The sequence below is a fragment of the Astyanax mexicanus genome, chromosome 15 (assembly GCF_023375975.1).
Source record: "Astyanax mexicanus isolate ESR-SI-001 chromosome 15, AstMex3_surface, whole genome shotgun sequence".
NCBI classification, from domain to species: domain Eukaryota; kingdom Metazoa; phylum Chordata; class Actinopteri; order Characiformes; family Acestrorhamphidae; genus Astyanax; species Astyanax mexicanus.
Window position 1 is genome coordinate 25007381 of NC_064422.1, and position 27607 is coordinate 25034987.

Here is a 27607-nt window from a genome sequence, read left to right on the forward strand (position 1 = left end):
ACACCAAAAAACAGACAACCAGGAAAAAGAGAGTAACAATTGGGTAACTTACTGACATTTACCATGTAACACTATGCCCCTTTCACTAGAATTATAGCCTGCCAGCTTTACTTTCTTACTTTTTACTGTAGTTATTTTTCACAAGATTTCCAAGGTTTCTAAGCTAAAAATACAAAACTCATGTGACATTTAAAACGCATGTTTAAAAGCAAGTCCACTAAAGTCTTTATTTTAAAGAAATTGTTGATTGAGATTGGCCTCCTTAGTCATAGTGACAATAAGATCAAATATACAGAAAAACAAGTGAGGGAACTTAATTCTGGTCTTCCCATGATCTTCAGAAGAACCAACTGATGTAACTTCCTGTTGTAGATGTGACTTGTAGAATGTTCTAGATGTTTTAGATGGGGTAATGTGTTACAGTAACAGGAATAAGTAAAAGCCAGTGTACACTAAATGTGTATTTTAACTTAAATATTATGGATTTATTATGAAGAAAATATTTTTAAAGCATAGATGGAATTTGGAGTCACACAATAATGCAAAAAAAAAACATCTCTGAAGGATTTTAATAATTATTTTTCATGGTAAAGTTTATAGTTAGAGAGTGGGGACAGGTAACAGGTATGTATTTTGCAAGTAAGTTATTTATGTTCACATTTATTTATACATGTAATTTCCTGGGGACAGAAATTGCACCTGTTCTTCGGAATATGCCTCAGAATGCTGGGGGTGAATAGAGGTGGGCTATTTAAAAGTTTGTACTCATTATCATGTTTCACTTAGTCCATTTTACACCGGAGTTGTTCTGTAAATGTGGGACTTGTGCACTTCTGTGAGCTCTGTCCCCATGAACACAAGCCTTTGACTTGCAGTTGTGCTTAGGTTCACTATTAAAGACTAGTGACGTAAATACTACAGCCAATCAGCACGAGGTGTTAATCACATGGTCGCTGTTGGTTCAGCAGCTCGGCGCGCGCGGCGCTCAAGGTGGCCAGGAGAAAAAGTAGCGGCAGGTGAGAGAGAGAGATTAGTGCGCGAGAGACAGCAGCTCGTGAGTTAGTGACAGTGAGTGAGTTAGTAAGTGAGTTAGTGAGTCTCGAGCTGTTTGAGTAGCTGGAGTAACGTTAGTTTAAACGCATCACTGAAACTCTCTTTATCTCATAATGACAATAATGAGTCTCGCGCTCGTCCTGGCGTCTCTCCTCGCTCTCTCGCGCGCACCTGCAGTCAGTGGACAGGTGGAGCAGGAGAACCGGTACCTCTGCACCGCCGTTCCCCTCGGCAAGGACCCGAGCTGCCCGCTGCAGCCCGCAAGCGTCTCGAGCGGCACTTCTCAGGAGGAGGAGCTGAGGAACACGGTGATGCAGCTCAGAGAGACCATCCTGCAGCAGAAGGAGACCATAGTCAACCAGCTGGGAACCATCAAGGAGCTGACCTACAAACTGTCCCGCTGCGAGTCCGCCTCCTCAGACGACTCTGGCTCCTGGAGGAACAGCAAGGACACCATGGACGACGTTCCCAGAGACCCCAACGAGACCATCGACGGTCTGGGGAAGACCATGCAGAGTTTGAAGGACCGCCTGCAGAATCTGGAGGTATGGAGACCTGGACTGAGTTAAACAAAACAATAAGACAAGAACCAGTACCCATAAAACCATTCACAAATCTCATGACATAATAATCACAGTCAAATCTTTTGTAAAGAAACGTACAGTAGGCCAGTGTTTCTAAAAAACTTCTTAAAACAGGGTTCTGTTGACCACATATACAGCTCTGAAAAAAATATAAGATCAGTTTCTGAATCAGTTTCTCTGATTTTGCTATTTATTATTTATTTTTGCTATTGCTATTTTTTTTATACTTTTTCCATCCATTGCTGACTCAGCTGTGTGGGTTCAAGTAATAGTTAGATAGGGTGTCTGATGGATATATGAATAGCTGTATTTATAGGACATTATATATATATATATATATATATATATATATATATATATATATATATATATATATATATATATATATATATATATATATATGCATATTTATATATATATATGCATATTTATACACTGCAAGGGTTAAATGTGTGGATAGTAAATATTTATGGTTTGATTTATGTATTTATAGATTTAAATATGACAAAAAGATATTTACATATAGATTGATTTATTAATATATTTATAGACCAATAAATATAATGATTTGCAGACAAGTTTATAGATCAGTAGATATAGAAAAAGTTTACAGACACATTCCTAGATTGATAGGTGGGCATAAAGAAGGAAATGGATAGCTAGAGAGATGGACAGATTTTTTCATAGCTATATAGATTCATAGACAAAAAGAAATATATGTACATATAAATACATAAGTATTATTTATCTTTATAAATAGATTTGTAGTTTCATACTTTGAAAGAAAGTTTAAATTAACCTTTAAACCAGCAACATTAAGAACTGGACATACTCTTTTTTTTGGTTCTGTTTTGATATTAACATATTCATATTAAACAGTTTTTGTAGAGCCATGATACTGTCTGCACAAACACCATATTACATCACAGTAAGTCTGAATAAACTTAAGTCCAGTAGTCAAGTGTAAATAACAGGTTTGTTACTAAGTGCCCTGTAAACTCCAGTCTCTGGTCTCTGTGATGAAGGGTTGATTAGATTAAATAGGTGCTGGATGTGAACTTTAAACATTTGGCTTCCTTCCCATAAGCTCAGGAAATGGTTAGAATTACACACTTACACACTTCAGCTTTCACTGTTTTCTTTTAGTTTGTGTTTATTCTGTTGTTGTTGTTTATAAAAAAAATCAGGATTGCCCAGATAAGAAGCTTTGCATATCATTTTCACAAATGCTCAAAACCACGGCACTGTACATGTTCTTTTATAGCTCTCCTGAGGAATGTGTAAACGTGAAGGGATTTATAGCTCCAGTAATTGATACAAATAATGAGGCTGGATTTTCTGTTTAAGAGAACGCTGTGTTCATGCTGCTATTAGCTTGTGTCACTGGTCTGCGTTTGTATCGGAAGCGGTGTTTACTATGTTTGAATGTATTCCAGTTTGGGTAATTAAGCGGAGGCGTTGGGATTTGCAGGGATTATCCCGCCTGTTCGTCTATCTATATCCCTTACCCTTCTGGCAAAGTCACTTGTGCCACCCTAATTAGCGAACAAAGTGTTTAATGCTAATTAAATGTCAGTCCGCCCGTGCAGAACATTACTCAGAAATGCTGAAAGATATCATGGTAGTCTTTTCAAAGTGATCTCCAGTGAGATAGATCAGATTGCGTGTCAGATTATCCACACTAGTCTTGCTAAATCCTTTAATTTAGATCATACATTCCTGCTTTTCCTTTGATCAAGACACTCCTATTACAATGTTTACACTGTAGACTTTTACACATCTTCAACCAGGCTAGTAATTCAGTATGATTATACTCTGCCTGATGATTCCTGCCATTGGGACACTTTGCGTGAACTGCCTCTTACATAATATTATAATCTTGACCTGTGTGTTTGTTTGTTTGTGTGCTTGTTTGTTTGTTTGCTTGATTGACTACTTAATAGCATGAGTTTGTCAAGTTAGTACACAGAATATCAACACACTAATCTGTTTGTACTAACAGGAAGTAAAGAAACGTTGCAGTGCTGACCTGCATCATTCTCCTTGTGCACTTTCCCAATTTTTCCCCAGTGCTCCCGACTTAAACTGCATTGTAGGACAGTATTGTCTATACTCAAATCTCTGGTTCAGTGTTTGCCTTTTGGATATTTGAATATAGTCAACAATTACACATTTATCTATAAAAAAGTTATGATATAACTATAGTATACTATAATAATAATAATAATAATATACTATTTATTATACCACAGTTAGTTCCAACCCTGCAATGTGATTGGCTGAATGGCGTTCTATGAATGCCATTATCAGCTGGTAATGCACTGTAAACAAAACGCTCCATGTATTGGGTAATCTAGCAACGATGCAGCACTTACAAGCCAAACAGCGCAGCTACAAACACAGCAACAATGGAACTATTTTAACTTGCGGAGTGTTTATAACCAAACAGATTGTATTTTCTCATCCTCTTTAACTCAAAATCTTTCAATTAACAGTGATAATGGAACTATGGTATAATCGCAATAATACACTCAAGATTTGGTTTGTGCTTTAATGTGTAATATTGGCACTGTGTGGCACTAGTGCCAATATTACATGTTATAGGACAAACCTTGAGTGTATTATTGCTTAATTATTGCTCATTAGTACTAGGGGTGTGCAAAATGTGCATTTCAAAATTTGATAATCACAGTATTGCCTTGAAAGCAATCTATTATTTACAGTAAAGCTTTAGGGGTATTTCGTATACCGGTAATTGTTTTTGTTGGACATTTGTATATTTGTTTGCTGTATTACATTATGTTTATATTACAATATTTTGTTACATTATTATTTTACACATAGAATATTGATAAGTTACTGTTAAAAAATAGACAAAAGTTTACATATTTACTAAACTAAACCATTATGAATAAATCAAATAATAAAAGAATAAAACATTTATCAGTGTTCTATCACATTGCCATGAATATTATCGCAAAAATACCCAGAAATATTACAATGTTATTTTAAGGCCATAAAGCCACTACCCAATTAGTTCCCATCCCTACGCATTTGTTCTCTGTTTTGCCACAGCTGTAATCTGGCTTGGCTAATTCAAAGATTGTATGATCTTGAATATATATATATATATATATATATATATATATATATATATATATATATATATATATATATATATATATATATATATATATATATATATATTGATTTATATATCTCTGTATAAACACATTAGATGTGCAGATTTGTGATATGTTGTTTTTTTGATCCACAGCAACAGCAGATGCGAGCCAATCTCTCTGGAGCTTCGTTCCCCAACGAGCTGCGAGACCTGCTGCAGCGCAGGCTGGGGGACCTGGAGAGCCAGCTGCTCAAAAAGGTCAACGAGCTGGAAGAGGAGAAATCACAACTGTACAATGAGACAGCTGCCCATCGGCAGCGCACTGAGAACACCCTCAACTCGCTCATGAACAGAATCTCTGACCTGGAGAAAGGTATTCCATTATTCTGTTCAGACACGCCTGATGGTGCAGTACTGCACAAAATTCTTTGGCTCTGGAAAAATATTTTTTTAAACACCTAAGCCAGTGCTTTGCAGTGTGGACAGTGAGTTGAGGTTGTTGTTTGTCTTTTTGTAAGTGATGCAAAAGACATGCTAAAATCCGACCAGAGTATCCAGTTTAAGACACATCAATACAAATCCATTTGTAATTGCACATTAAAACCACCTTCAAATCGGATTTTAAGTGGTTTCTTTCTGTAAAGGCTATCAAAACTCAATCTGTGCTGGCAGTTTGAACATAGTCTGAGGCTATTTCTGGTTAATGTTGCCCAGATCTGTGGTGCTAAATCGGACACATATCCAATCCATGGACATGTGACATTAATGTGAATGGTCAAATCTGAATTCATGCGTCTTTTTTCTCTTCCTCGGCCTGAGCATTTACTTCACTGGAGCAAAAGATACTGCACATATGAACTGCTAATGCATCCATTTTACCTTTTTAAAGCTACGAGTCGCCTCAAATGTGATGTTTTTTGTTGGTGGTGAAGAAGTTGACTTTTATAAACGTATCAGTGTGCGCATGTGAGACGTTTTAGGGACAGATTTGTTCACTTTACACACAGATACAGGTCACTTACTTTTGTGAATGTGAACCATTAAGATCAAATCCCATCTGAGCAAAAATGAGATTTAAGCAGTGTGGCTTGTAATACTAATACTTGTAACATAGCCTTAGTATATTTGTTTGTGCTTCTCAGCTTGTTAACAGAGATTCACAGAGGCAGAGCTTTGGCAAGGCAAGATTTGTATTTACTGCAGTAAAGTAAAAGTGAATAAGACTCCCTAGCTGCAGGGGGAGCTCTGCAGTGAACAATACCAATTATCTCATCATGCGGCTTAAAGAAATCAAAAGAACTTTAGTCAATCACCTAAAACATGTATCTGCTGCTTTGTTTTAGAAGAGGAGATGCTGGACTAACTTTGACAACAATCACTGGACAATCAAACCAATTTCATGTCTGTAAATGCCTGCGCAAAACATATCTAGATTTGCTTTGTGCAAATGAAATAAAAAAATATCTGTTTGATTTAAGAACAAAACATGATTTCCTTTAATTGTAAACACAAAACTAACTGTACAGAGTGAAATGGTGAAGCAGCTAGTTTATTCACTGCACCCACTTTTACTTTAGATCAGTATGTGTTTTTATTCTGGGCAATGAGATTCAGTTTGCTAGCAGAATGTCACCTTTTACAAAGAAGAGCATTTCACATATAATATAGTTACTATATCAAATTAAATGTTTATTCATTCTGTTTTAATAAATGTCCATTTTTATACATTTCCAGAAAGCTTTTTGATATTTTGTATTTAAGTCTTTAGCAGTGTAATCCTATCATCAGCTATCAAACATGCTCTGGTTAATTGATTTCCACTGTGAGGACAGAATTATGTTAATTTGACTCTTTTGCTGAGCTAAGAATTAATCGGTTAATGTTGGAAACAATATTTTTTGCTTTCATTTTTTCATGCTTGCAAAACTCTTAAACAATGTAAAAACAATGGAACACCCAGTCTATTGTTAGTGTTATTATTACGTAGCTGGGATGATTAATGGACATGTTATCTCAGTGGTTCCACTGCCTATGTGATGAGGAAAGCATTTTATAACCACAGGAACCTGAAAGTGTTAAACTTCTATTGTTGTTATACCCCTCACCCCACCCAAAAAAAAAAATATTTCACTCCAGAGGTGATCCATTACTAATTCACACCCTTTGGCTGCAGGAAATACCGGCTTCAGGTCTCCTGAGGATTTTAAGCTCTCCTTACCCCTGCGCACCAACTACCTTTTTGGACGAGTGAAAAAAAGCCTGCCTGAAATGTACGCCTTCACCGTGTGCATGTGGCTCAAGTCCAGTGCCAGCCCTGGCATCGGGACCCCATTCTCCTATGGGGTACCTGGCCAGGCCAACGAGATTGTGCTGATCGAATGGGGGAACAACCCAATGGAGCTACTCATCAATGACAAGGTAAACAAACTGTGTATTTATTGCTTATTTATTGTAAAAGTTACACCCCCGTTTGTGAAATCTGACAAAATTTGAAAGCCTCTGACAAATACACCCATGATTACCTCACAGCACATGTAGAACCAAATTACTTAAATAATAAAAAACACTGTCATTTGCTGGTTATATTTTGTACTTTTCAGATATCTGTTTGTAGTTGCCTCACATACTCTTGAACTAAGACTAGATCTCAAATGACTGTCCTCTTCCAGTAATGCATGATGTGAGTTTTTCAGTTTTGGCTTCTGCTCCTAAATTTTGTTCTCTGTCCAATAAGAAACTGTGCATGTGGCTAAATGGCTCTTATTACATCTAATGCACTGTTTGGGTGCAAGAGAGCATAATGCACAGGGGAGTATTTGCATTATTGTATAATGGAAACAATTATACGTAATGAAAGCTGTTGTGTTTAGTTGCCAACATGTTACTAAACTAAATGGACTACATTTTCTGTAATTAATATTAAAAAAAAAACATTTAATTAATGCACTTTCTCATATTTTTTTGCTGCTTAAGGCAATGTTTCACAGTGTCACCCATTTCTATTAGACCTGTACACTACTTCACTTTGAGCCTAAGAAAGATCCATTTAGTCAAATGGCATCTTGTGGTAAAATAAGAAATTGTTACTGTGCAAAATAAGGCAATGTCATTTTATAAATATAATTTTATATTTAATTTCATACATAGGGCACACCAGATTATAAACTGCATTTTGCGACACTTGTAAGGAACAGGGGTGCCGCCATGTCTATCTTCTAATTAAGCAGGTCTTGCAGCTAGATGGTAAGACCTGTAAAGCTAAGCTATGCTAAGCTAAGTTAAGTAAACAAAACTGTAATAAAAAAGACTTTTTAAGTCAAACGAGCGCTAGATGTTAATCTACACAGATTCCTCTTCTAAAAACTGTTTATTTAGGTGAGTAAAGTGCTTAGTTATTTACAGTATGCTTAGATTTTCAGATTTCCACTAAAGCCTCTAACAGGCAATGCTAATGCTCCTCCAGCAGTGCTAGCCGGGGTTAGCAGCAGGCTACAGACTGATAATACTCACCTCTGAACGGCCAAAGAATTAGTCCTTAGTGTGGTTAGCGGCTAATGCTAACGCTGCTCCAGCAGTGCTAGCCAGGGTAAGCAGCAGGCTACAGGGCGATAATACTTATCTCTGAATGGCCAAGGAGCTAGTGCTTAGCACGGTTAGCGGCTAATGCTAATACTGCTGGAGAACTAAACTGAAACTCTGATAAAACGCTGTAATTCAGCAGAGTGGCTTTACTGCTCCTTACAGCCTGACTGGTTATAGAATACATACATAAATTACACCGGATTATAAGGTGCACTGACAATTTTTGGGAAAATTAAAGGAATTTTAGTGTGCCTTATAGTGTGACAAAAACGGTAATATTCTTGATTATATAATAAAGTATTTTTCCTGTAGCACATGCTAAATTGACTAGGACACTGTTGGCTCTCTAAATAGGAAATGTGAGTCTATGTTGAGCTGCTTGTAAGATTGATGGATTGAGATCTCCCTTCTGTCAAAATCATTACCAACTACCATGGTGACATAAAACACAGTTTTAGGTATTATCTCATTATTTACTACTTTTACTCATTAAGGTGGCTCAGTTACCTCTGTCTTTAAGTGATGGGAGATGGCACCATATATGCATTACCTGGACCACCAGAGATGGGCTGTGGGAGGCTTATCAGGATGGTCAGAAGCTGGGCTCAGGGGAAAATTTAGCACCATGGCACCCGATCAAACCTGACGGAGTTCTTATCCTGGGACAGGAACAGGTGAGAATAGCAGACTTTTGCTATAAAACTTTAAAATGTCTTATGTATATTAAATATGTCTGGGATGACTGAACTGATTAATTCAGCAGATTAGATTGTACCATTATACCTCACAATGTCTGTAGAAAACACAAACACTGTGGTCCCATTCCCTTTTGTTCTATTAAAGAGAAGCCAGAACCGTTCACCATTTTATCAAATTTAACATTTATTTGAATATTTATTTGGTAGGCCTACCCCTTTCTCCCAGACCAAACATATCTCAGACTGTTAAGTGTAACCCTGCTTTTTATGATATATCAAAATAACATTTTATCAGCCCATAACTTGCCTGTTATTTTAAAACACAAGCAAATTAATTGTGTCTTTCAGTTTTTTAATCATTCAAATATTGTTTCATGGGTGAAGCCCGGAGCTATATAGCTAATGCAGCTAACAAGTAGTGGATGCTAATACACACACTCATTAATCTAGCATCCCTAAACGATTAGCTAAATACCATGATGTAATTTTTTAAGCCACATTACGAAGCATTTTTACCAGTTCAAACTTATGTTGATGTTCCTCTTACTGCAACAGGGAGAATATCATCTATATCATTCAGTGGTGTGCAGTTAATATAGTGGGTACCCCTTCTGTGAACATCATGAATCTGATTGGTTAGATTGTCCTGTGACTTTGCTAACAGACACATTACTAAACCCTTCTAATGCTTTGAATTTAGTTAATTTACAATAACTATAATATATATTTCCTGATTAAATATTATGTAATGATTCACATGAACCTATTGTCACCCCTCCTCTGAATGGTTAGAAGGGCTTTACTGCACACCACTGATATCATTGCTATTCTGGGTTTGTGCTTTGCTGCATAAAAAATCTGTAATCTGTAAGTACTTTGCTGCATCATTCCAAGTTTCCTTTATTATTATTGATGGTTATGCATCTATTATTGTGCCTTGAAATGCAGGAAAATTCCATTTGTATGCCAATAGTGACAAATCATAATTCACTTAGGCACCACTAATGTAAGTAAAAAAGTAATGAAACGTGATTTGACATAGATTTGGCTTGTGTCGGCAGTTTTTGCCAAATGTCTCATGCAAGCGTTTCTACCAAAAGTGATAGTCAGTGGAGCATCAACATGCTGTATGGTGTAATGCAGAAGATGTAGAAGAAAAGGGACTACATGACAGTACAGCTGAACTGTAAACCTGAGAAACACATGTATTGGTTTACCCCTGTGTTAGCAGTGTTGTCCTCTGCCCGTAGACAGTGTGTTACAGTAGCATTGGTGTGGGGCCGCACATCCCTTGAGAGTGAATAAAAGAAGCTATCGTTGTTGTTTTAACGAGGCCTGTCGTTTATGGCCTCAACAGGACATGGTCGGGGGGCGCTTTGATGCTACCCAGGCCTTCGTGGGGGAGCTGAGTCACTTCAATATCTGGGACCGGGTGCTGCGACCCATAGACATCAGCAACATCGCCAACTGCTCCTCCTACATGCCCGGCAATGTGGTGGCCTGGGCCGACAGCGACGTGGAGGTGTTTGGCGGAGCCTCCAAGTGGCCGCTGGAGCTGTGTGAAGATCGGCTCTTTGACAATTAATTAAAGAGTTTTTGGGAAAAAGAACTTCTGTCTTTCAGAGAGACTTTAAGTCTCTGTTCATGTGCTTTGTGATGGACTGCTAGTCTCTTAGTAGACTGAATATCAGAACAGTGTAACTTATGTGGTGTAACTGCTTTGTTTGATAATCTCTCCTTCTATCTAATGCCTCTCTCTCTCTCTCTCTCCCTCCATTGCAAAGCCTGTGGATTTGACTGCTAAAAATGTGCTTGCTGGTCTTGTAGGCCAAAAGCTGGCAGATTAGCTTTGAATGTTCTCACCTTTAGCTCTGACTCATGAGCTTATGATCACCTGCTGCCCTTCAGCAGTGAATTTAGTGATTGTGTACGTTTAGTCCAATCTATAAACGGCCCATTTATAGATTTCTTTAAAAAAGGAACATGTACATAGTTTAAACAGTTCCTGTTCATAAAATCATAACTCCTACAGTCCAAATGTGCAGATCAAGCCACAAAACCCACCATTTATGACTGTAATGTCACAGAAAACGTAAATATATTTACCTATATCCACCTATTTAGCAATTGAGAGTGGTTTATAGATAGACTTTTACATATATTATATGTTATTATATGTTATATTATATTTATACAGACACACACACACACACACACACACACACACACACACATTATATATATATATATATATATATATATATATATATATAAGCTTTATATGCATCAAGCATACACTCTTAACAAGCAATGTGTTCATATCTGAAAGTTGAAAATTTCAACAAAATAGACAAAATATGCTGATTTAGACACATTAAATGTGCCATACGTTTTTACAAGCTGTTTTAAACTAATGAACATACAAAAAGTTTAGTTAAATATATATAATTAGAATTAATTATAAAATTATAAAAAATATAAAATAGAAGTGTTACTTAAATATACAGCTCTGGAAAAAAAGAGACCACTTTAGTTTCTGAATCAGTTTTTTCTGATTCTGCAATTATATGCAGAAAATGAGAAATGGCTGAAAAAACTATGCAGAGCTTTCAGACCTTAAATAATGCAAAAAAATAATCATTCATATCAATCTTTGGTGAAATAACCCTGTTTTTTAATCACAATTTGCATGCATCTTGGCATGTTTTCCTTCACCAGTCTTACACACTGCTTTTGGATAACTTTATGCCACTCCCGGTGCAAAAACAATTCAGTTTGGTAAAATCAAGGAAAAACATCATCATTAAGTGATCTCTTATTTTTTCCAGAGCTGTATATATTTAAGGACAATAAAGCCTTTTTATAACAAAAAAAAGAAATAAGAAAAAAAACTAAGCAGGAGTAGGTGATATATTTACAATATATTATACAATATAAAAACTCTTTACATCCCTGTTTTAAGCTTTCAGACTAACGTCCTAATCACCTGCTTCAGCTTTAAGAATTCTCCAGGCACAGTGTGTGAATCTAAACGTGAGCTCTAAAATTGGAACAAAAACAGCCTTCATCTTTCTTCTTTTCTTCTATTGAAGGCTATGGAACAAATAACCATCACTGTTTTAAAACACAGAGCCAGAAATGCGTCATAAATTGACCTCAGGGAACAAATGTATAATATGGGCCTTTTTAGCGTCTAGCACAGCACTGAGTAATAGCTACAGTGTGTCACAGGATGTCACAACAAGTCACTACCTAACCTGTGGCATAATATCCATTAGGTGTTATTTAAAATAAGATACCCACACTGGTAGATGACCCAAAGCACAGTGTCATAAATATCCTACAAAGACCTTTGTTTTTGCTTAATGAACAAAACTTAACGAATGGTCAGTTTGTATGTGTATGTCTAGACATAAAGGTACCACATCAACACATTATGTACAGTGAGCGTATATTTGATTTAGTTGCATATATTTTTGTACTGTTATTTGTTTATTTATTTTTATTTTGAGGCGGCTACAAAGGTACTTGAACTTATCTCACCATATATATATATATTTTTTTTCTTGTTTTGTGTTGGAGACTAATCTTTCGTTTTGTAAGAAAAGCCTTCTGTTGTAAAGTGCCAATCATTTGAAAGGTTTACTTAAATTGCTGAGCTGCTGTTTGCCAATGAGAGAATATATCAGTGTTTCTGAATGTTTCTGAGAGAATGTCCTTATTTATGTCATTAAAAAGTTCTTAAATATATAAAATGCCTTTAATTTAGTTTTTGCACAATATTATTATTATTATTATTTTAATATATTTTATTGCTATTCATTATATATTTTGTTTTTATTCATTATATAACCTCCTGAGGACTGCCTGGCCCAGTGCCTGTCTTGAATGTCTGAACTCATATATACATATACACCTGTGCTGCTTTAGCTCCATATTTGGCCCACAGGAAGAGATTTGATGTACTATAGTGACACCGGCTGCTGGAGGGTAATCGAGCTGCTCTGACGGACAGGTGGCCCCATGGGAATTAGCTGGACTTAAGGCGATAAGAGAAGTCCAAAGCCAAATCTCAAGAGACCGAGGCACTACGGATATGACGGCGCCTCAGTCTGAGCTAACAGAAAAGGAAATGACCCTGATTGAGAGGCAGACGGCAGCTCTAGCATGCCTATAGTTACAGGTGCCCTAGAAGGATTCATTGTATTTATCACTGTATTGAGTTCAGTACATACAAGTTATACCGGATTAATTAACCTAATGTGCAACATCTGATGACTATCAAATATCAAAGGAAAGTCAAATAAATAAACTATGAATAAAACCAAAACTATTAATTAACACAGGGTGTGAGCATGTGATAAAATAGCATGATGTCTAATATGTCCAAACTTCGCAGTTTCAGTGTAGAGCAGTGTTTAAAAGGAAACATCACCAATATATAAATGTCCCACATTAGACTAATTCACTCTTTTGTGAACCTCAAACTATGGCGTCACATCAATGCCAAAAGTCAGGGGTGCAAAAATGCCAGGTAAAAAATATTAACCACCGTGTTTTAACATTTTCCGTGTGTAAATTAACTTCTCGTGAGCACAAATGTGAAATGAGCCAGCAAAAAAAGGGAATATCGCTCTCAAACTTCATTTTCCTTCTCTCGGGTGTTTTTCCTTTCAAATTCAAAGTGCTCCTCACACGCCATGCAAATTACCTGTGGCTGCTGTTTTTCGCTCGAGTCAGTTTTTTTGCGCTTGAGTGTAGAAAGGGGTGGTTTTAACAGTTTGGGGGCGGGGTCAGCGAATGCTATTGGCTGATATCACCAGGGTTTGTGGCGGACCGCCTACCTCCAAGAGCCAGAGAAAGGCGGAGAAAGAAGGACAGCAGGAGAGTTAGCTAGCTGGCTACGCTAACATCCAAACAATCCGTCAGCTGCCTGCCTGGGTTTTAGTGCCCGGAGCGACCGGCTCTCTGGCGCTGTCTGCCCGGGTAAGCGACTGGAGCGACCAGCTCTCCGGTTCCAGGAGCTGAACCCGGCCTAACAGCGCCAGAAAGCGGGTTGTTTGGATGTTAGCACAGCCAGCTAGCTAACTTTCCTACTGTCTTCTTTCCCCGCCCTTCTCCGGCTCTTGGAGGTAGGCGGTCCGTCACAAAACCTGGAGATATCAGCCAATAGCATTCGCTGAAGGGGGGGCTCTGACCCCGCCCCCAAACTGTCAAAACCACACCTTTCAAAACTCGAGCGCGAGCTAAACCTGCAGCGGCAGGTCATTTGCATGGCACACGAGAACAACTGTGAATTCGAGAGAGAAAAACACCCAGGATGAGTAAAGTGAAACTCGAGAGCGATATTTTGTTCAGCGCTCACAATTTACTTTTTTTCTCGCAAGTTTCACATTTGTGCTCACGAGAAGTTAATTTACACATGCAAAATGTTAAAACACGCTGGGTTAATTTTTTCACTTGGTATTTTTGCGCCCCCGTCTTTTGACATTTATGTGACGCCATAGAACTTATTTTATATGACGCATTGCTGAATATACATTTAGAAAATATATTTATTTTATTATATTATTTATTATTTATTATATTTATTTATTTTAACTTGTTTTAATAACAACCTTTCCTAGATCCTAATTAACAACTTGTAATGATTTTCTAAAATTACTAAACTTTGTGCACATTTTAACAATATCAATGAACCAATGAAGGCCTGAGAAAGCAATTGGAAACAGGTTATTGAAGTGCAATGATTTTTAATGCGATCTGTGTGAATTCTGTGCTGTCGTGCTGCAGCTCATACTGTATCATACAGTAGTCAACATTCACCAGGCTTAAGCAATCCCACATGTCTGCTATATGGTCTAGACATAATAAAGTTCCAAGATGCTGCTTGTAAGCCCTAGCGGGTCAGTTATGGACAGGACAAGGACAGAAAGCTGAGAGTGGGACAGGGTCATAAACTGAATCACATAAAACATATTTTACTGTCTGTCTGACAACATGAGAAAGTAACACTCCACATGTCTGGAACATTACCAGGACAACAACAGTAAAACATAACTGTAGCACTTATAAATGTTTAACTCCACCTGCTGTACATTTTGTTGGGTAACACAGTAAACCTTCATCACATCTCTACCAAGACTCATTTATTACAAGCACACATATGATGACTCACAACCTAAGTTCAATAATCATCTGTATTAAAATGCATTGCAGATCCATCGAGTTTAACACATATATCTGTTAGACAGGCTGTCTTGCATCAATGGGCCCTATTTTAGTGAAATTTATAGGCAAGCCTTCAACTGTGCATCGTGCAGTTTGGTTTGGGGAGTGTCAGTGTGTCTTTGCTATCGTAAAAACAAGAAAAGTACGTCTTGTGTGGCTCGAAATGCACAAAAGGCATGTACTAATTCTCTTAAATAATCATGGGTTTGTTTTAGGCATAATGTGCAACAATAATTAGCATGTCACTTGCCATTTCCTTTAAGAGCCAGGTGCGCTCTGACTTTGGCAGATTGCTATTTTAATGGTGCAGTAACCTGAACGTGTCCAATGCTTCTCAACAGAGAAGACTGACCTTCACTTTTACGTAATAAAATGTTGTTTTATTTTGTATTCTGTTTATTGTTAATGTAAAAGTTTTCCTAGCCTCCAACTGGCACGCACTATGGGTTTGTGCACTGCGTGTCTATGTGTACATAACAAGCAGGGGTAAACACGCATTGGGCACAGGCCTGTGTTGACAATTCAAGACCACAATAGTGTTATATGTCTGACTGTTGATGTCCGTCTAGGTTGTTTTCAGTCAGTGGCGCACCTGTGTTTTCCGTTGCCAAGGTACCAATACTCCAAAAATTTACCTCAACATACCTCACTTCCAGACTACCATCCCACACATAGATATAAACAGTATTGGTTTTTAAATACTTTTTGAGCAAAAAACTACACTCATTAAATTAAACTCACATAAATATTATACTTTAATGTATGATTCCCTCCCCCCAAGTCCACATATGGAAGCCTTGCTGCAAAAACAGGCTTTCTTAAATCACCTACACTGAAGATATACAGAACAAAACAGGGCAGAGGTTGATCTGAAGTGATGCTTAGGTTAGAAAGGATGTTAAGTACTGTTTTTTTTACTAAAGAAAAGCAGCATATGTTATAAGTGTTTGAACCTGAACTGCTTCTAAATTAAGCCACAATGCAGACTGCAGAATCTCTTTATATACAGTGCGTCAGTCTGAAAAACAAAGTTACAAATACAGCCTTATTCTCACACTGTCAGAATAAAAGCTACAGAACATCTACATTTGTGTTCCCCAAGGTACAAACAATATAAATGCAGATGCAGTCGATCAGCCGCGACATGTGGGTGAATGACAAATCATGCTTATTTGATTCTTCACTGTTTGGGCTATTTTGCACCGTAATGGTTCACTACATTTCCTTCCCCAAGGGGAACGGTGCATGTGTGTAGCTCCTCATAAGGGAACTGTTTAAATAGAAAAATAAAATGAATTGGTGTCACACAGAGAATACAGAGGAAATGCATCTTCAAATGAGTATGGTACAGTTATCTTCCCAATGACAGTATGTTATTTTTTACCTAAGAGTGTAGAAATAAAAATAGTTTAAAAAATAAGACCATAATACTCTTCAGAAACTTGTGGTTTATGAGGCTGGTAAATCTAATTAACTTATTCTGTGCGACAGAAGTAACTCTTGGTCTTCCTTTTTTAGGGCGGTCCTGATGAGGGCCAGTTCCATCATATATTTTTTTTTAACTTCACTTACTTTCATTTTTTTTATTTATTAAACATTTTCATGTGTTTTTATTATTACTAGTTTGGACTTCAAATAATAATCTAAAATGCGTTTTTTTTTTAAATAATGAAAATTTATAATGAATTTAAGGTGTGTCCGAATTTTGACTGGTGCTGTATATTAGTATATTAGACATAAAATAAACAAAAATGTCTTCTGCAATGTTAAAGGTTTAGCAAATTAATTAACATTCTTAATATACACTAATGTGCCAAAAGTCATGGGACAGGACCTAGTATCTTGTACTATGTTCAATGGAAGCTAAAGAACACAGCTAAAGAGTCGATCGTCTGTTAACTTTTTGCTTAGTCATTTTTACCCGCTGCCCTGGTATACATAATAATTGTTTTGCCATTAGCATGATGACCAGTGTTTAATCTTACTTACAAGAAAACACCTCACAACTTATACAGGTGTGGGCATTCCCAACTCAGAAATTAGCATGATAGGGATGATTGGGATTGAGATGAGCCAGAGAGTTAGGAAGACGTTTTGCGTGGTAAGTGTGAAACATCCTGGCCTATCTAATGATCTTGTTGCTGAATGCAATCAGATTCAATTAGATCTTTACAGCAATGTTCCAAAATGAATTAGAAAGTCTTCCAATGAGAATAGAAACAGTTATTCCAACAAAAAGCATGATAAACTGAAGAATAAACTCTTTGATTTCTGAAGTAATAGTGAATGAGCATGTGTCTCAATACTTTTGTCAATATACAGTGGTATGAAAAAGTTTGAGCACCGCAGATAATTTTCATGATTTTACTTTAATAAATCATTGGTTGTTTTGATCAGCAGTTTTAGTTAAATATATCATATAGCAGACAAACACATTGATATTTGAAAAATGAAATGAAGTTGTGGGCAATAATTCTTTAAACAAAATTAGGAAGGTGTATAAATTTGGGCACCCTTGTCTCTACTGATTTGAAAACTCTTAGAACTAATTAATGGAACACAAAATGTGTTTGGGATGCTCATTAACGCTTGACCTGCATACACAGGTGAATCCAATTATAAGAAAGGGTTAAGGTGCCAATTGCAAGTTGTCTTCTCTGAAGAGTGGCAACATGGGAGCCTCAAAACAACTCTCAAATGATCTGAAAACAAAGATTGTTCAACATCATGTTTTAGTGAAAAGATACAAAAAGCTATCTCAGATATTTCAGCTGTCAGTTTCCACTGTGAGGAACAAGCACAGCGTTCTGGAATGACCATCTCAGTCCCCAGACCTAAATATTAGTCAAAATCAGGCAAGGCACTGATTTAGTGCCTTAGTGATTTAGTGAAGTTTTTTTTAGAATATTTTTTATTGATGTGCGAAGTTAAACACAAACTCATATGGCCTCAGCCTACAGATATCACTGCCAGATGTAAAAAGCTTATTTAAAGACATTTTCTGGCTGATCCAAGTCTGAACTTGAGCCTTAGAAAGCCTCCCTGCTGAAACGTCCACAATTCAATGCATTCATAGAAAAGTAAAGCATACAATAAGCCTATATCCAGTCCAGCATCCAGATGACTCACAAGCAGAGATGGGTGATAAAGAGGAGCAGAAGTCCATGCATTTCATTTAGTGACTGTACGAGAGCCATTCAGACCTGATGAAGAAAAAAAACACACACACACACACAGCAGCAGCACAGACATTAACAAATGGAAAAAAAACAACATGAGAGAGAAAGAAATGTCACCGAGTCCAAATGCACTCCTCAGGGAATAGAGAGTGACGCAGGAGGACCAAATGAAGTCCCAGATCCGGCTAATTCATGATTAGTGCTTTTCTGTGTCAGGGCTGAATGGCTGAATATGAGCAGTGAGATACATCAGATGTGTGAAGAGTTACTGAGAGAGCTGTGTTAATTAAAAACACTAATAGGTCTATGTATGAGGCAGGGCTTCACTGTTGTTTGTCTCAGAGATGATCAAGGACTGAATTTCCTCAGGATTGTCCACTTTATTGGTCTGATGCTCAGTTTTTGCAAAAGAAAGGTAACCTGTAGCTTCTCTCTGTAAAAGAAAAATGGAACAGAGAACAGATCACACTTCAGTAACTATATAGACATTACTGAACTCATGAAGGCTAATTTTGTGTACTTTTGCCAGATTTTAATTAGTTGCCTTCATTTTGCCCAAAGGCAATCTAACTACACAGGTTGTGTTTTTTTTTCTTCATTTGGAGCAATTCTGTCCTCTAGTGGGCAAAACTTTTTACTACATTTAATGCACAAGTTTTCAACTGTGAAAACCAGAATACCACCAGAATAGTTTAAACTTTTTAGCACATGATATACATACAGGGGTGGGACAATAAAACTGAAACACCTGTCATTTTAGTGTGGGAGGTTTTATGGCTAAATTGGACCAACCTGGTGGCCAATCTTCATAAATTGCACATTGCACCAGTAAGAACAGAGTGTGAAGGAAGCTGTCTGAAAGGGATGTTCGGGTGCTAACCCGGATTGTATCCAAAAACTATAAAACCACGGCTGCCCAAATCACGGCAGAATTCGGTGTGCACCTCAACTCTCCTGTTTCCACCAGAACATGAACATATTAGCAGCATGCTTACTGCAAGACATTCTCACATCTCTTCCCACAAATTTGGAGACAGTTACCACAGTAGAGTGAAGATAAACACATATTTAACGAAACATTGGCTAGTGGATTCTAGAGGGGCTGGTGACCAATAGACTCCTCTTTAGGATATAGTGTCACTGCATTGTTATTTGTGGACACCTCTTCTGATGGATGGATTCATCTTCTTTAAGTTGCATTCATTGTGGACACAAATGTATAAATACCAGAAATATATAGCTGGAGATCACTGTTCAAAACCTGTTCATGTAGCTTGCCATCAGCTGCCGGAGCCCTGGGAGAACAAAATTGGCCTTGCTTTCTCTGGGTGGATAGATGACACTCTGCACACATCACTTCAAAGGGTGATGTCAATCAGCACAAGGCGTCTGTGAGCTGATGTATCAAAGCAAGACGCTGCCCTTTCCTGCGAGTGTGCTGTGATGCTACTCGGTAATGCTGCATCAGCAGCAGTTCGAAAAAGAGGCGATGGCTATTTCCTGGTCTTGGGGCATCTCCAGTTATAGAGGGAGTCCTAATAAGTGGGTTGGGTAACTTGCCTTGTAAATTGGGAAGAAAATGAGAGAAAAAATAGAAAAATGTATATATATATATATTCTAATGGCTTGCTGTTTAGCCTTCCTTTTGGGTAAGTTTGTGTAGAGAGTTAATTTAAAATTTTATGTAAATGGACTTTATCCTGTACATTCCTACCCACCCAGGGTTCATGTGCTGCTGTACAGGCAAAGAGACTCTGTGTGTCCTTTAGCCTATTTTAAGTTATATAAACAATATGATATTTAAATCTTTGACTTCTTTCTGTAATAACTACACAACACAATACTCGTACTTTTACTTTTACTACTTGAGTGCTTTTTTTAAATACTTGCAATAATTAAGTACAAAAATGTTGAATAACCTAGTATTTCTACTTCTATTCAAGTAACGTTTTTTGATAGAACACTTTTACTCATTAAGTCTGATTCTCTAGTACTTTATACATCTCGGGTTAATAGACAAACTTAGCTTGTCTAGTCCCTGTATGTACCCAAAAAAAAAAGATTGTGCCTCATCCAATATTTTTGAGATGAGTTAGGGAGATGCAGATGAGATGTGATGGTGACCATCTAACATCCTGACACTTGTCACTGAATGCAATCAAATCTTCAGAGATGTGCCCCAAAGCTTTCCATTTAAAGTAGAGACAGTTATTGCAGCAAGAGTATAATGATAAGCTCTTTCTCTTTTTATACCCATGATACGAGAATGAGCATGTGTCCTACAGTATACTTTTATCCATGTAGTGTAAATTTGATGGCATTCTATTACCATTGAGAAATATTTCAGTGGTACTACTTTAGAGTCTCAGTTTGCTCTAATTAGCCAATGTTGACTAATGAGAGCTAATGATTACTTAAAGCTCCACTGGGTAGGATTGAGATATTGTGCACGTGGGCTCCCCCTACAGTTGCACAGTGTAATAAATGTTTCATTAGAACTAAAGGTCGGAAAGCAGTTTGCAGTTCTCGCGAGCGTTGGTCATGGCCACCTCGGAAAACTTACAGAGTCTGGTTTGAGCTCAGAGGAGCCCGGCACAGACACGAGAGCACCGCTATTCCTTCTATTACACCTCAATGCAGCGCTGCATTGAGTTTCAAGCTGTAATTTTACTTCTTTAAAAATATAAAAAATCAAGGAAATCCTACCTAGTGGGGCTTTAATGTGTTAATGAAGAGCACAGAGACCTCTCAATAACCACAATCTGTAAAAGTAATAAATGCATTTAAGGTCCACTGTGTAGGAAAAGGAAAAAAATAGGGCAGTGGAGACTATCCAGTCAGATATGTTCATCTTAGAACCTTTCAAAAACTCACCTCGTTAGACTGAAGAAGTACCTGCTGAGGGCGACACACTGAGACGGCGATGAAGATGACGGCTGCAATAATCAGGGAAGCACAAGGCAAGATGAAGATAAGGAGACTCACCGCTGAGGGGAAAACAGTAACAGCAGGGATTAACACATTCATATAGATACTATGATGAATGAAAATAAAGTCATTATGACCATCTTCTAACAGGAAAATTGTGTGCTGTTGTTTACTATCCATATATCTACCCATCCCTCTTTTTATCTGCTTTTTACTAGTCATGAAGGGAAATAAAGTAAAATGAAAGAGCAGTATGTAAATGTAAAATCAAGCAGATGCTGAGGCACATAGTGTGCTGAAGTCGCCAAACTGTAGCGAGTCAGTAAATCACTACGGACCTCCAAACTTGATGTGGTCTTCAGATTAGCTTAAGATCAGTAGAGCGTAGAGAGATTCTTGCATTACTAAATGCAATTTAGGTGAGAGGATGGGTGTTATTTGCCCTCTTGGTATTGGGCAAGAGGGTGGATAGGAGCTCTGATGGTGGAGCCACCATTTCACGAGTAAACCACAGCTTACTGGCAGTCATTTCATTCTTTCTCCTAGTTTTAAATTAAGCTGCTAAATAGGACTATGACCTTGGATCTTTTCTTCACCCTGCAGACACTACAATGTTACACTTTTAATACAATTCAGAAAAACTTCATTGAATTACTGTAGATCATAACAGGTTTTTATTTATTTTTATTTAACCCAGTAACAGATGATTTTTGGTCAAATGCAGAATAAATGTTTGTACATGTTTTATAAGTGCTTTTAATCTTTTAAGGATTCGTAATTATCCTTTAAAAAAAAAAACGTAAATATCTGGATTTTTGATCAACATTAAGAGATAGTACTGTGGCCCATGATTTTGCCATGTCACATGGAAGCTAAAGAACCCTGCATGGACCTGCAGAATATGAGGAAGTATGTATTTACATACATGTTTTTAATTACTAAGTTTAGAAGATACCGTATATAGTGTGGAGTGTCTTTAAAACTTTACAGCCAATTACAATAAGCAACCTTGTATTGTTGCTACAACACAACTTGACATGTAGCAATAGTTTTAATTTGTCTGAGGTTTCTAGCTTTGGGGCAAAGCCTTAAAGAAAGTATGTCAGAGAAATCGTACAGTGTATATGAGCTCAACATCGCAAATTTGACTGACATTTAAACTAAACAGCTTGCAATATTATCTGAAAATTGTGCCATAGTTCAAAAGGAAACTTACTCGAACCCTCATAATTCCAAAACAATTACCGTATGCTGTCTCACATATTCCAAACAAATGAGCAAGATGTCAATTTATAAAAAAATGGACTCCAGACCAAGCCCTTCAGAAATCCAAACAGTGTCCCCTTCCTTTTCAGCAGTGAAAAAACTGCCGCTTTTCTTCATAAAGCAGCTCTAGACTTTCCTCACAATCACATACCCAAGCCACCTAGGAAGCTTTATAAATGGAGTAACAGATTTTTCTGTAGGCTTCGCCTACTTACGGTTCTTTTGCACATATACGCTGTAGGAGGCCTGGAGCTCGCTGATGTCGTTCTGAGCGTTCAGGTCCAGGCAGTGAGTGCCCAGAGATTTGAAGGTGTAGTTCAGCTCAAACTGTCTTTCATAAAGCCTCTCCATCTTGCAGGAAACATGACTGAGCGAGCGACAATTAGGCAAGACTCTCCAACACAGCCATGCCGGCAGACTGGAGCCATCATGTGACATACACACATAAACACATACACAGAAAGTAATAGTTAGTAAAGCCATCATCAGGCTAATCCTGACCTTCATGTATACTAAAAAAAGGTAATTTGAACTGATGCTACAGGAGAGGAGCACCACTTTTGCTCCTTAAAATCCTGTACATACAGCTCTGGAAAAAACAAGAAACCACTTAATGATGATGTTTTCCTTGATTTTACCAAATTGAAAACCTCTGGAATATAATCAAGAGGAAGATGGATGACCACAAGCCATCAAACCAAGTTGGACTGCCTGAATTTTTGAACCAGGAGTGGCATAAAGTTATCCAAAAGCAGTGTGTAAGACTGGTGGAGGAGAACATGCCAAGATGCATGAAAACTGGGATTAAACACCAGGGTTATTCCACCAAATATAGATTTTAAAACTTCTAAAATTTTATGAATATCTATTTTTTTTTTTTTTTTGAGGTCTGAAAGCTCTGCATCTTTCTTTTTGTTATTTCAGACATTTCTCATTTTCTGCCAATAAATGCTCTAAATGACAATATTTATATTTGGAATTTGGGACAAATGATGTCTATAGTTTATAGAATAAAAAACAATGTTCATTCTACTCAAACATATACCTATAAACGGCAAAATCAGAGAAACTGATTCAGAAACTGAAGTGGTCTCTTAATTATTTTCCAGAGCTGTAGTTCTACAGTTGAGTTGCCCAAATTATTGCAGTACTCCTATAATTAACACCGGTTCCATAGACCTTCCAAATACAACCCTGTCGACTCCAAACAATATGATTAACTGTTGCCAAGCCATTCAAAGTAGTCTCTGCATTATGATTCAAAACAGAATAATACATCAAATATTTTAAAGTTTAAAAAACATTGAATAGATTGTTCTTGAAAAAAAGCATCCTTGCTTTTATGTGTCTACCACACTTACACATAGATTTTATATAAGTATTTATATAAGTATTTTAAAAAGAGTTATTTTACTCATGGAGCTATATAGAACCATTCACAAAACATTTTTATAAATGCAGCAAAGAACCATCCAAATTGTATCTTTAAGAGGTATTGTTTGTAAAATCTCACCTTCCAGCAATGAGGAAAGATAAACTGCTGCTTTGGTTCACACTGTAACTAAGTGGTCCTTTTAGCTCAATGCTACTGATAGCATCTGGAAAAGAAAGGTCATGATGTTTTAGCATATAATACCAAATACAGTTATAACAACTTTAACCCTAAATCAGAAATAATGGAACTGTCTGGAAAGTGTTTCTTAGATTCCCTCCAATTTTATTGCAGACAGTATGAACTCATGATCTTTAGTGATTAGTGTGTTTTTTTTACATCCCTTTCTGCGTATCAGGCCTGCAACACAAAAGTTTGGGACATTAAAGCATTTATCACTTTGTAATTTTGCCATTAATTCAAACAACCATTAAGGGCCCTATTTTAGTGATGTCAATTGTCATCATGCAGCTGGATTTAGTGTTTGTGTCTGTCCCTGGAAAAGTTTTTTTAATGTCATATAAAGCAGAAATTCAATTGTACTCAAATTGTACAGTTATACCTACCGAGCACAGTCAGATCCATTGAGTAGAGTCCAGTGAGTCTTACAACTTTGTTTATCCGTACTCCTACATCCAGTTTAAACTTGTAGTTTCCTGATGAGGCATATCTGCATTGCATGACTGGATCTGAGCCCACGATCACGTCCCTTGAAAGTGCAAAAACGTGATGAAAATCTAACAGAAGTGCATTCTAAATCTCATTTATATTTGTCACTGGATATGGATAATCTCCACTGACAATGACTTCCTTAGTAAAAGAACAAAAATCCCCTTCACTCAAAATGTCAATGAGAAAGTTCTGAAGCAGCTGCTTACTGACTTTTTTATGTGTTTGGGTTTGAGTCAACAGGTTTTCTGATCTTTTACTAGTTACAGGGAAATTATTGTCCATAATATTAAACTCTACATTGCATTACAACTAGGAAAAATTAGTTTAAAGCAGTAAAGCAGTAAAGTCATATTCTAACACAGGGACACACAATTCCACTGGTCTCCAGCAAGGTTTTGTAGTTGATCTACTCAAATTACTTCAATCTAATTAGCAGACAAAATGAGTGGGTTTGATAGAAGGGCAACTATAAAACCATTCTAGGGACCATCAACCCTCCACATAACAACACATAACACATAACAATTAAAGAGCATACCCATTGCCTAAATCCCAGGTGTATGTGAATTTAAATGTGCGTAAATTGCGCTGTTGATCAGACAGCTGAAATGAAATCATGGTTGGGAGGTTAGCCGCCAGCTCCCTGCTCTCTCTCAGGTACGTTACACCTCCTTCCTTCTGATGGAAAGTGACTTTTCCCATCACATGCCCTGATAACATATGATAAAATGAACTAAAATTACACAAAACATCAACCCAACAAAAAACAAGACACCTGAATATGACATATAACTTACTAACTGACTGGACCAAATCATTAGGAGTGCAAAATGTCCTCAAGGTGAAAGCCAGAAGAAAAAGAAGACAAACTCGAGTAATCCACACACTGTGAATAAGAAAAAAAACACACTTAAAATTTTAAATATATTATTTTTCTGTAAATAAGGTATCCCATACTTACCAATACATGTGGGATATATGGTGGTAGTAGCTGGTAGTGGCTAAGCTCAATGACACTGTATAAAACTGTGCCAACCATCAAGATTCACATGCCTGAAACCCCACCCACGTGCTAGAGGCCTGTGTCCACCTGAGTATAAAGGACATGATTGTGTAGCCTTAATTCTAGCAGAAATGTGACTAATTGTAAAAAAGCATGGAATACTGTAAATCAGAGAGAATGTAGGAAAGAGAGGGGTGGGTGAGAGAGAGGGAAAGAGAACTCACTTTCCACATTGTCCATAAGGTGGCGTCTGGTACAAATGACTGAGAGTTAAAAAAAAATAATAATAATAATTTCTGATGATAAAATATCATTCTTGCACTTTGTCTGAACTCCACAGTAGATTACAGGATGACTAGCAAGGTGTAAAGCCAGGAGTAACATCTCAGATTTATGATAACAAATCTATGAATAGAAACCTTGACCTGCCATACTAATTATTTTATATTTTTATTTTGTCTCTTATTGTAAACTCTAGCTGGACTAAGTACAAATTCTAATATTGGCTTAATTTCAAATTTAAACACCAGCTGTGTTTATTACGGATGGCCCAATCCCGATTTTGACCCCTGATATCTTAACCCTAGAACGCTAATGCCGGGTGATTTTCACCCACACAATTTTTTAAATGTGATTTTCATTGTGTTGCTGCTGTCTGAGTTGCATGGGCCTTTGGGGAGCTTCAGGGCACCCACTGATGTCATTAATATTACAGTTGATTTCCTCCTCCCATCTATTCTATTTTTTTTAAAAGGCATGCGTTTGAGTGATTTTCATCTGACGTTAGTGATAGAGAGTAACATATTTTATGGGTGTAATTTAACTGATGTTAGTGTTTGTGTGTTAAAATCAGGCGCTCACATGTCCAAGGAATGGGTGGACCAAAGACCAAGTTCTCAGCAGCATTATTTTTTTTTTTCGTTAGGACATTACATGTTAAGGATGACCTGATTTTCCAATAGTTTTTCTGCTTTTTTATAGGGTCATCCATGATACATTTTGTATTTTATGTGATGCTGTATGTCGTAAAATTAAAGAAGGGTTTCAAAACTTGTCATACAATGTATACCCAATGTTAGTGATGGTGTTACTGATTTTAACGTTAGTGCTATAGGGTTAATGCTGAGTGTTAGACAATCCAATCCAAGGCCTCCTAAAAGCAGTGTTTGATTGTGAAGGTGAAGACATCTTAACCTAGCTGGTTAACCAACTCTTCAGCTGCATAATATGATGTTTGTATGATGCAGGACAACAATGCTTGGTCAAATGTTCCAGACTCTAAAATGTTTTGTTACCTTCTGAGAACTCTCCTTACTACTGCAGGGTTGTGACTAATGTCTGTTAATAGTGCCTAGAGAATGCCAAAGGGGGCTCTGAACATTGTGACAAAAACAACAAAGGATAGGAACTGGATCATGTAAGTAATTTAATATATAGATACACTACCTGGCCAAAAAAAAAGAGTTGCCACCAAAAAAACAGTTCACACACTCTAATATTTATTTGGACCGCCTTCAGTTGTGATGAGCTTCTGCAATGTCACAATATTTATTTGAATCCAGTGTTTCATTTTTTTTTTACCAAGATCTTGTGCTGATGATGGTAGAGTCTGACCGCTGCACAAAGCCTTCTCCAGCATATCCCAAAGATTCTTAATGAGGTTAAGGTCTGGACTCCATGTGTGAAAATGATGATCTCATGCTCTCTGAATCACGCTTTCACAATTCCAGCTCAATGAATCCTGGCATTGTCTTATTGGTATATGCATCGTTTCATCAGTGAAGAAAAAATCCATTGACCTGGTCTATTTTCAGTATATTCAGGTAGTCAGCTGACCTCATTCTTTCAGCACATA

At 37.1% G+C, this 27607-nt stretch overlaps 2 protein-coding genes across 2 annotated transcripts; one reads left to right on the forward strand and one right to left on the reverse strand.

The window, feature by feature from the left end:
- Window positions 1-951: 951 nt before the first annotated feature.
- Window positions 952-11265, forward strand: nptx2b (neuronal pentraxin IIb). The gene is made up of 5 exons (XM_007251187.4): window positions 952-1598; window positions 4915-5134; window positions 6935-7179; window positions 8838-9017; window positions 10399-11265. Exons 1-5 carry the CDS (start codon window positions 1167-1169, stop codon window positions 10624-10626), a joined length of 1305 nt encoding a protein of 434 aa, XP_007251249.2. The 5' UTR covers window positions 952-1166; the 3' UTR covers window positions 10627-11265.
- Window positions 11266-17947: 6682 nt separating this feature from the next.
- On the reverse strand, window positions 17948-25898 carry tmem130 (transmembrane protein 130). Its single transcript, XM_022664806.2, has 8 exons — window positions 25711-25898; window positions 25547-25635; window positions 25288-25459; window positions 24644-24786; window positions 24159-24243; window positions 22861-23063; window positions 21326-21438; window positions 17948-18884 (listed from the first exon to the last, which is right to left on the reverse strand). Exons 1-8 carry the CDS (start codon window positions 25716-25718, stop codon window positions 18756-18758), a joined length of 942 nt encoding a protein of 313 aa, XP_022520527.2. The 5' UTR covers window positions 25719-25898; the 3' UTR covers window positions 17948-18755.
- Window positions 25899-27607: the final 1709 nt, after the last annotated feature.